This window comes from Scleropages formosus, chromosome 11 (genome assembly GCF_900964775.1).
Source record: "Scleropages formosus chromosome 11, fSclFor1.1, whole genome shotgun sequence".
NCBI classification, from domain to species: domain Eukaryota; kingdom Metazoa; phylum Chordata; class Actinopteri; order Osteoglossiformes; family Osteoglossidae; genus Scleropages; species Scleropages formosus.
Genome location: NC_041816.1, coordinates 3,052,405 through 3,062,922, shown reverse-complemented (window position 1 = coordinate 3,062,922; position 10,518 = coordinate 3,052,405). Strand labels below are relative to the sequence as shown.

At 49.8% G+C, this 10,518-nt stretch overlaps 1 protein-coding gene across 1 annotated transcript; it reads right to left on the bottom strand.

The window, feature by feature from the left end:
- Positions 1–1,298: 1,298 nt before the first annotated feature.
- Positions 1,299–10,012, bottom strand: LOC108934547 (D(4) dopamine receptor-like). Its single transcript, XM_029256452.1, has 4 exons — positions 9,758–10,012; positions 6,044–6,156; positions 5,169–5,704; positions 1,299–1,748 (listed from the first exon to the last, which is right to left on the bottom strand). The coding sequence occupies exons 1-4, from the start codon at positions 10,010–10,012 to the stop codon at positions 1,546–1,548; spliced, it is 1,107 nt and encodes a 368-aa protein (XP_029112285.1). The 3' UTR covers positions 1,299–1,545.
- Positions 10,013–10,518: the final 506 nt, after the last annotated feature.

Sequence of the window (10,518 nt, the reverse complement as noted above, 5' to 3'; positions counted from 1 at the left end):
AGAGATGATCTCTGTTTGCCACATGACAGGTTCTCTCCGTGAATCAAACCGATATAAAATGATCAGCCCGGAAGCGTTGCGCAGCAATCGTTTTGGGAGGGGCGCTGCATAAACGCAGGCCGAATTTAAGCAAACCGAAATCTGCCACGATATTTAAGGCTGTCACTCGTCAAAGTTTTCTAACCGGACGATCAGCCGGGATTTTGCGGTGATTTGTGTCCCTCATTCCTTCATCTGTGTTCTCCCAAGTGGCACCTCACTACTCCGTGTAAAACAACACAAACATTTTGGGCTCGTAGAAGTGCTAAAAATACGTGCGCCGCGCCGCCGTCTGCGTGCAGCCGAAGGAATGAAAGTCAGTTGGAGGCTCAGTCACGAGCAAAGAGAATCCAGCTTCTCGTACATATTCCTATACATATCATTATTATTGGCTGTGGGATTTTGACTTGCTCATAAGAAATAATTTTTGCAGCAGTGCTTTTCAATAAGTCACTTGCAGCATTTAATATTAAGAGCGGGTGGCGTAGGGGTTAGCGGTGCGGCCCTTGGCTCTGAAGGTTGCAGGTTCGATCCTCACTTGCCTAGTGCCCTTGAGCAAGGTCCTTACCCTAAACTACTCCAGTAAAATTACCCAGCTGGATAAATGGGTGAATAATTGTAACTGTAATGTTGTAAGTCCCTTTGGAGAAAAGCATCAGCTGAATGAATAAATGCAACATTAAATATTACATTTCAAAAAGTGGGTCATCTCCGGGGCTCCGGTGACACCGATTTTCTGCTTTACTACCTCTAGCTGCCGTCTCCGGGTCGCGATGGTGGGATAATTCGTTGAGAGGCAAGTGCCGAATGGACAATCGAACCGACCGCCAATTTTCCACATGGTTCGTAAAACACGCCGATGCGTTTTTTCCTTCTGCTCCAACCGGACGCCAAACTCGTTCTTTACACCGTTACTTAGCGTAGAAGAAACCTGTCCGTTCGAGCAGAGCGCTTCACCCCTGGGCCTGGAGAAAACGGTCCGAACGGTCAACTACCGGGTTCCATCACCTCGCCCGCCTAGACTAACGGAGGAATCGGTACGGTTTACGGATCCTTTCCGTTTGAGGGAACTCGACCGCGCTGCCGTCGTCACCGACCGCCACGTACAAAGTCTGACCGATGTGCAAATTCCTAAGAGTCGGGGTCACTCTTGCTTCTGCTTTCGCTCTGCCTTTCGCTAAACCAAACGTCTGCCAAAGGCCTCGAAAGTACAATAATAGACCAAGATGAACGACCCTGTAAAATCTTTAACCCGCCAGCTCTGCTGATAGTATCTTTATTTTAAAACGTGTCATCGCGTACATGGAGAAGATCCAAACAGAAGACGCCGTTCCCGCCGAGCTGCGGCTGCTGCGGTAACGGAAAGCAAACGTGGATTCGAAACCGAAAGAAGAGTAAATGCGAGAGAGGTGCTGGAGCGAGATACGGCCGACGCGCGTATTCCTTCGTAAGCATATGCATAAAATGCAGATGTTGTGCTTTTTCCGCACGGTGGCTCCGATGCCGTCAGCAGCAGCCGTGCAGGAATCTGCGGAAGAAGTTTCTGAACTCGGTATTGAAGACGGTGTAGATGATGGGGTTCAAGGCGCTGTTGACGTAGCCCAGCCAGGTAACGGTGCTCATCAGGTAGGGCGAGATGTCGCAGGTCGCGCACAGGGCCCGCGTGATGTGCACCACGAAGAACGGCGTCCAGCAGAAGAGGAAGACACCTGGAGGGAGAAGGAGAGCAGCACGAGGGGGATGAAGATCCCTGCCTGGGTCTCGCGATCCTAGCGCGGCCACTGTCCGCACACACAGCAAACCAGCGCTCCTCTCCCAGCTCCTACCCAGCGTCTGATTTCCTCCCTCGACCGTTTCAAAACCTCGGTGTTCATGTTAACCGCAAACAGCTCAGTCTTCAATTATTCACTCATTTCTAAGTGTTTTTAAATGGATTCATGAGTCGTAAGTGAACCGAACTCACGCCGACGCCTCGAAATGCGGCTGACTGTAGCGCGGACCCACTTAACGACGCACCGGGGGGCGCGGTGGCGCAGCAGGTTTGACCGGGTTCTGCTCTCCGGTGGGTCTGGGGTTCGAGTCCCGCTTGGGGTGCCTTGCGATGGACTGGCATCCCGTCCTGGGTGTGTCCCCTCCCCCTCCAGCCTCATACCCTGTGTTGCCGGGTTAGGCTCCGGCTCCCTGCGACCCCACCTGGGACAAGCGGTTTCAGGTGATGATGATGATGAATTAATGACATGCATGTGGGAAACGAGCAGAGCTGCACCGCAAGTGTGCTTGTAGGTCGGGAGTATGACTTTCTCACGCAACGCCTTCTTCGCAGCTGAATAATTCAGGGACGCTAATGGGTTTTCTATAAATACCTAGTTGGCGACTGACACAGGGAGCCGGCCCCCCGTTCGCTATTTATTCGGCTTCAGCGAGATGCCTTGAATTAACGAGCAGCCCTTGTAGAACCAGCGGTCGTTCGCGCCGCAGCCATCACCCAGAGCCACGTGCGTGTGCGACGCGGGGGACCGGGTACGAATAGGCTGAACGGCAAAGGTTGGCGCCCCGATGCGGCGAGGCTCCCGCTGCACGGAGGAACTCGTCCTTTCCCATAATCCACCTGCCCTCCGGGCATACAGCCATCTTCGCTGGCAAGCTTGACCGCATCTGACTTTTCCCGTCTAGACCTTGACACAACACGGATAAGCAATTTCAGGATCCTCCCTCTGACCAGCGACAGCGAAACATTCAATCCTGTAACTGTCATCCTTTGTCTTTGATACGAAAATAAAACTCCTACTGATTTCTTTATTTAACCCAATTTATACTTAAATAATAGATAACATACAGAATAAATGACCTGTAATTATTCCATGTGCTATGTTAGAGACTGGAGTCAAAATCCATTTTGCTAAGAAGCGAATATAAAATGGCAGAAATTGTTTTGATTTTTTTCTATATCCAGAACTTACATTTGTTTAGCAGACACTTTTCTCTAAAGCAACTTCCAATGAACTCTTTATAGTGTTATCAGCCCCCACACCTTATTCACCACGGTGACTTCCACTGCTAGATACACTACTTACACTGGGTCACTCATCCACACATCAGTGGAACACACTCTCTGTGTCACTCACACACTATGGATGAACCTGAACAGCATGTCTTTGGAGTGTGGGAGGAAACCAGAGCACCCAAGGTGACTTACACTGCTAGATACACTACTTACAATGGGTCACTCATCCATACATCAGTGGAACACACACTCTCTCTCTGTCACGCATGTCTTTGGAGTGTGGGAGGAAACCAGAGCACCCAGAAGAAACCCACACAGACACAGGGAGAACACGCAAACTCCACACAGACTGAGCGGGGATCAAACCCACGTCCTCTCGCACCACCGAGGCACTGTGAGACAGCAGCACTACTTACTGTGCCACCGTGATGCCCGATACAATATAAAATAAGTTTGTCTCGAGCGAAGGGGACACACCCAGGACAGGACGCCAGTCCATAGCAAGGCACTCCAAGGAGGACCCAGTCAAACCCGCTGCACCACCGCACTCCCCGCATACAAAATAAGTATAAAATCCTGATATTTAACAAGTAACTTATTGCTATTTTTACTACTTATGTAATACTTATATTAAATAAGTTACGATATAAAATGAGTTCAGCGTGCGTAGAAATGTTACATTTGTGCGAAAAATGAAGAAGGCCCCGTGCAGCCATGGCAGTTTGCAGCAGCAGCAGCAGCAGGGTAACGAAGAGCCTCTATAAGCGCTGCGGAAGCCCGAATGGATTAAGCTTTAAAAGGTTACAGATACATCGCTTTGTGGATTTAACATGAAACGGCCCGTGTTTTGATTGTCCGGATTCCTTTCTGGGGGGAAAGTGTTCCGTTCAGAAGTGATATTCCATTTTCCTCGCAGGGTCAGTGACTCCGGGCGACAAATCGACTTCGGCCGCGGTACGGCACGGCACGGCAGGGCCGCCGGGCGCTCCATTTATCTGACGAGCGATCGCTCCTCCGCCTTTGGACCTGCTTCAAGTTCCCACTTTCTGCCCGTTGTTTAAAGAAGACGACCTCAAAGTGAGGAGCTAATAAAAGGCAAGAGCGCTGTTTGTTATGAAAGAGAAACGTGATGAATTGCCGCACCGACCTGTTGCTCCGGCTGCGACGCCACTGAAGGGGGGCTGCGCACAAATACACACGCGGAGATCCACAACAGCTCATTTGCCTTTGAGCAGCACCTGCTCCTTTTCTACGAGGCCCCCGAAAGCTCGTCTTCCACTTTCCGCCGCCTCCTGTCCGCAGCTTGTACGGCGAAGCCCTTGCGTCCCTCCCTTCTACCGCAAAAAGGTTACTTAACGAATCGGTGTTTCTCATATGACATAACGGGCGCGCAGTGACCGATTCCATATGTCGCTTTAGAGGAAATCACGTGCGTAGGAGAAACACGGAAGTAGTTCAGGTGCGAAAAAAGGCGAAGCCTAAGTTGTATTGGTTAAACCGAGCAGGTAAGTAGAATCAGGTGTGTCAATCAATCACTTACTCATTTTGTAAGTTTAAGATGGGGATTTGGGCGGGGGGGGGGCTTGGCCGGGGTCTGCGCTGTGGTGGGTCTGGGGTTCGAGTCCCGCTTGGGGAGTCCTGCGGTGTCCTGGCGTCCTGTCCGGGACGTGTCCCCTCCGACCCGCCGCGACCCCGCTCGGGACAAGCGGTCGTAGACATTGCGTGCGAGATTAAGATTTTAGATCTTTTGATCTCTTCAGATCTTATTTATAAGATCCAAGATTTAATTTAAATCTTATTTTAGTATTTTACACAAATAATAACCTTCCCTACGGGGTTCACTTAGTTGAAGCAGCACCGTGTGCCGCCGGTGAAAAAATCTAAAATCCCGATAATGTAAATTTAAATTTCTATTCTTATTTAAGAATAAAGAATAAGATAAATAAGAATGAATCTGTATTTTTATTGTCATTCTTTGTGCTTCTATTTCCACCGCTTCAAACTGGCTCATATCGCCAATTACGTTTAGGGGAAAATTACTCGTACTGCAAAAAAGATGCCGTTCTGCAAGAGTGTTACTTCCGAGAAGTGAAATCATTTGCCGCGGGGGAGGGGGCTGGCTTACCGACCACAACTGGAAGCACCTTCATGGCCTTCCGCTCGCGCCCATTGATCTTGGCTCTCTTGGCTCTGGCCGGGGTTTCGTACACGGTGTCTGCGAAGGCCACGGTCTGGATGGAGCTGTGCCGGTACGCCGGCGGGAAGGGGCAGTCCGCCCGCGGGCGCCGTTCCTCCGGCTTGCGGCCCGCTGAGGCGCGGTCCGCGGCGGCGGCCCGCCGCAGCTTGCGGCACATCTCCACGCTGTTGCGCAGCTTGGCCTTGCGCGCTTCTTCCCAGCGCCGCAGGCCCCGGAACATTCCGCAGTAGAGCAGCAGCATGATCGGGCAGGGGATGAAGAAGGAGCAGACGGACGAGTAGATCACGTAGTTGTCGTCCTCCAGCTTGCACTCCAGCGGGTTCCTCTGCGGGACATCGTTGATGCCAAAGAGGACAGGCGACGCCACGGCCGACGCCAGTATCCAAGTGGCGGAGAGCAGGACGGTTTGCCTCTGGTCTATGTGTTTCCTGTTGTAATTGAGAGGGATGGACACGGCGATGAATCTGCAGGGAGAGAGTTCGTGCGAATGAGCCGGGTGGGCAGTTTAGGTGCGTTGATTATCGTGTTTTGCGCGGAGGAGTGACGCTGCATCACGAAAGAAGGAAACTATGAAAATCAATATCGATAATCAATAAATCGATAGAATCGATACAAAGAACAAATCAGATGAGCACGAGGGGGGAAAAAAAGCATTTTTTTTCCTCCACGAGCTTGAAATGAGGTCAGTAGTCATAACTGGACCGCACTGCTTAGGTGACTTCGAAAGAAGGAAAAGTGACACGAGACGAAGTCGAGGATAAAGACGAAGCAAACGATGAAAAAGCGGGCGAGGGAACGCAAACCTGTCAATGCTGATGGCGCACAGGTTGAATATCGAGGCCGTGCACAGCATCACGTCCATGGTCATGAGTCCATCGCAGATGACCGTGTTCAGGGTCCACGTGCCGCCCTGGAACTGAAAAGGGCTCGGTGTTTGTCCGGGACGCGTTTGGGCCTCTAGATTCAGGACTAACTTTTGTTTGGCTCTAGGTGACATTCGAAGAGCTCCGCTAATGGGGCGAACGTCACAGCAGAGAGCGCATTTACACATCGTGGCTTTGATGAACTCGACTGTCCCCGTGCGAAGCAGGATCACCGTGTGCGGTATGTGTACCCGGCGTGTGTCATTATGCTTCGACTTCAGCCAACATCAATCCATCATTTACTACAGAGAACCTGTGCGAGGTTGCGGGGAAAACGCGAAACCGTTCCCCGATCTCTTGCGGAAAATCAGTCGAGTAGAATCCTGCAGGTGCGATAGGAGAGAAAGTGATACGATTACAGAGGCGTAGCTGGTATCAGATATAGGCCAGATAACGGCGGATTACGACGGCTCGACATTCCGCCTCTTCGGGAGAGAAGGGTGCGGCGGATACGTCCTCACGCTAATATTGATTTAAAACCGAACTCAGGTGTAGCCACACGAGTCCTTAAACATCTGGACGAGGCTGCCTTCGTGAAGAGGGTCTCAGTCACGTGACGCGCACTGGAAGGGACGCGTGACGGCATGACGACCTCGAGTACGTGTTCAATTCAGATGTTATCGCGGACCCATAACCTCTGCATTTGCTGATCTTATTCCCACCCTTATAAACCCTCATACTGGAGTGCAAGAGTGTCATTAAGACACCGCTTCACTCATGTGATCCTTGAACTCGACAACAAGACTGTTCCTGGAGTGGAAAGGTCAACCTTAATTACTAAACAAACGTTTTCGTGTTCAGATTTCAAATAACGTCCGTTAATGTTGATGCACTGATGAGGTTGCGCTAGCATGGCTAAAGATCAGCCACGATTCATGAAAACAGAGCTTATAAAACATTTACATTTATTGATTTATTTATTTATTTATTTTCTCCAAAGCAACTTACATTGAATGGATACTATGTAGTGTTATCAGCCCACACACCTTATTCACCACGGTGACTTACACTGCTAGATACACTACTTACACTGGGTCACTCATCCATACATCAGTGGAACACACGCACTCTCTCTGTCACTCATAAACAACTGTCATATTATGACCATATTTAATAATAGCAACAAACTTACTGATTACTATTATTCATTTTGCTGACACTTTTATCCAAAGTGACTTACAATTTTAAGATACAAATTAATTAACTGTTTACCCATAGCTGGGTTATTTTACTGGGGCAGTTTAGGGCAAGTACCTTGCTCAAGGGTACTACAGGTACAGGTGCGATACAGACTGCTGACTTTTGGGTGCGAAGGCAGCAGCTCAAACCGCTGCACTACCAGCTGTGCCCTTGTGCTCTACTGCTTGGTTTATAATTACTTTAAAAGAAGACAAACTGAGATCAATTTAGACAAACAATTCTTAAAACTGAGGATTTTCATGAAGTTATTAACTAAAGGAGAGCCAGTAAGAACCATGCTTAAAACGATAAATAAATACTTCCCTCGATTGTTGAAATGAGCACGAAAACCCTGTTCAGCAGAACTGCACTTCGTGTCAAACCGACTCTTACGTCATATGAAACCTTGAAAAATCCTTAGTTGATGAAAAATCTCACTTTTAGGGCATGTAAGTGACTCTCTGTGATTTATCGTGAAATCCTGTTTGTCAAGGACACAATACTTGACGTCACATGCTAAATCTGGAGCAAAGGCCAGAACAAAACTCCTCAAAGGAGTCAAAGTGACACCTACATTATGCCACACTTAATTATTGACATATTAATGTGCTACCATTACTTTATTTTACTGCTTTATACATGTGCGCTTGCTTATTTTAAAAACAAAGTGCAAGTTTTGACTCCACATTCACTTTGGCACCAAGTTTTTATTCTTTTGCTTCTTACCTGGTTACTTATCACTAACTTGTTTCTTAATGTCAATGTATTTAATGTTCATTTTGATCGTTTCTTAATGAGAGTGACTGTGGTGGTTCCTGATCTATGCGAATAAGAAAAAAAATACTAATTTTCTCTAGAAGAACCTCCAAAAGAACCTGTGCGTAAAATATGGAGTTTCATATTTTTGGGGTTAGGATTAAGGTTAGGGGTTAGGGTTAGAGGGTAGAGTAATGGTTATGGGTTAGGGGTTAGGGTTAGGGTCGTGGTTAGGGGTTAGGGTTATGGTCATGGTTAGGGGTTAGGATTAAGGTTAGGGGTTAGGGTTAGAGGGTAGAGTAATGGTTATGGGTTAGGGGTTAGGGTTAGGGTCATGGTTAGGGGTTAGGATTAGGGGTTAGGGTTAGGGTCGTGGTTAGGGGTTAGGATTAGGGGTTAGGGTTATGGTCATGGTTAGGGGTTAGGATTAAGGTTAGGGGTTAGGGTTAGAGGGTAGAGTAATGGTTATGGGTTAGGGGTTAGGGTTAGGGTCATGGTTAGGGGTTAGGATTAGGGGTTAGGGTTAGGGTCGTGGTTAGGGGTTAGGATTAGGGGTTAGGGTTATGGTCATGGTTAGGGGTTAGGATTAAGGTTAGGGGTTAGGGTTAGAGGGTAGAGTAATGGTTATGGGTTAGGGGTTAGGGTTAGGGTCATGGTTAGGGGTTAGGATTAGGGGTTAGGGTTAGGGTCGTGGTTAGGGGTTAGGATTAGGGGTTAGGGTTATGGTCATGGTTAGGGGTTAGGATTAAGGTTAGGGGTTAGGGTTAGAGGGTAGAGTAATGGTTATGGGTTAGGGGTTAGGGTTAGGGTCGTGGTTAGGGGTTAGGATTAGGGGTTAGGGTTAGGGTCGTGGTTAGGGGTTAGGATTAGGGGTTAGGGTTATGGTCATGGTTAGGGGTTAGGATTAAGGTTAGGGGTTAGGGTTAGAGGGTAGAGTAATGGTTATGGGTTAGGGGTTAGGGTTAGGGTCATGGTTAGGGGTTAGGATTAGGGGTTAGGGTTAGGGTCGTGGTTAGGGGTTAGGATTAGGGGTTAGGGTTATGGTCATGGTTAGGGGTTAGGATTAAGGTTAGGGGTTAGGGTTAGAGGGTAGAGTAATGGTTATGGGTTAGGGGTTAGGGTTAGGGTCATGGTTAGGGGTTAGGATTAGGGGTTAGGGTTAGGGTCGTGGTTAGGGGTTAGGATTAGGGGTTAGGGTTAGGGTCATGGTTAGGGGTTAGGATTAAGGTTAGGGGTTAGGGTTAGAGGGTAGAGTAATGGTTATGGGTTAGGGGTTAGGGTTAGGGTCATGGTTAGGGGTTAGGATTAGGGGTTAGGGTTAGGGTCGTGGTTAGGGGTTAGGATTAGGGGTTAGGGTTATGGTCATGGTTAGGGGTTAGGATTAAGGTTAGGGGTTAGGGTTAGAGGGTAGAGTAATGGTTATGGGTTAGGGGTTAGGGTTAGGGTCATGGTTACGGGTTAGGATTAGGGGTTAGGGTTAGGGCTAGGGCTACCGACGTTTCAGTACTTGCGTAATTACTACGTTTTGTAAAATGAACCGCGTTTCTCGCCCCCTTAAAGCGCGTAAAAGTTGTAGCGGTTCGCACAGCGGATGATCCCTAGAGTCCCTAGCAGTGATGTGACTGAGAGCCCGCAGGCAGGACGCAGGGGGTCACTCACCTCCGCGTACACATATAGAGGCAAGACCAGCACCGCCAGCAAGAGGTCTGCGACCGCCAGGCTCACGATGAAGTAGTTCGTGGTTGTCTTCAGAGCTTTCTCCGCGTACACGCTGAGACACACCATCACATTGCCGCCGATGATGAAGACGATGAGCAGAACCCCGATGAGCAGGGCGGGCACGTTGTGTCCCGAGTCCGGCGGCGGCGGCAGCGGCGGGACGCTGCGGTCGGACGCGTTGAGACCCGGCGGCATGATGTCGGCTGCTGAAGCTCCTGGTCCCGGTCCCGGTCCTGCCTGGTCCTGGTCCCGGTCCCGCTCCCGGTCCTGCCTGGTCCCGATCCCGATCCCGGTCCCGCTCCTGCCTGGTCCTGGTCCCGGTCCTGCCTGGTCCCGGTCCCGGTCCCGCTCCTGGTCCTGGGTCCGTCTGCAGCTCATACGACCGAGGAGAAGAGTCTTCCTGCAACTTGCCCCTCCGCAACCCTACTTTACTACTGTACCAGCGTACAGTGTCCGCTTCTTCTTGCCGAGGGGGGGGGGGGTCCCTTAATCACAGGACACTGACTGAGTCACTCGCGCGCCCTGCCCGCCCGTCTCCTCCTCATCATGTTTCACACACACAGTCCCATTCAATCACTGCACGTGCCGCCCTTTCCCGAGCCACACGCAGGTTCCCTCCCACGGCCACATCAGGAGGGTTTTCCCAAGGAAAAGTGAGGAAAGATCGCAGGAGGGACACATCACATCACATGACGCATCAA

What these genes read in the sequence shown, in the direction of transcription:
- LOC108934547 (XM_029256452.1), bottom strand. Translation starts at nt 10,012, where the DNA reads ATGCCGCCGGGTCTCAACGCGTCCGACCGCAGCGTCCCGCCGCTGCCG. An exon ending in CTCTATATGTGTACGCGGAG is followed by an intron (nt 6,157 to 9,757) that starts GTGAGTGACCCC and finishes AGCCCTTTTCAG; the next exon opens with TTCCAGGGCGGCACGTGGAC. An exon ending in GGTGCTTCCAGTTGTGGTCG is followed by an intron (nt 1,749 to 5,168) that starts GTAAGCCAGCCC and finishes TTCTCCCTCCAG; the next exon opens with GTGTCTTCCTCTTCTGCTGG.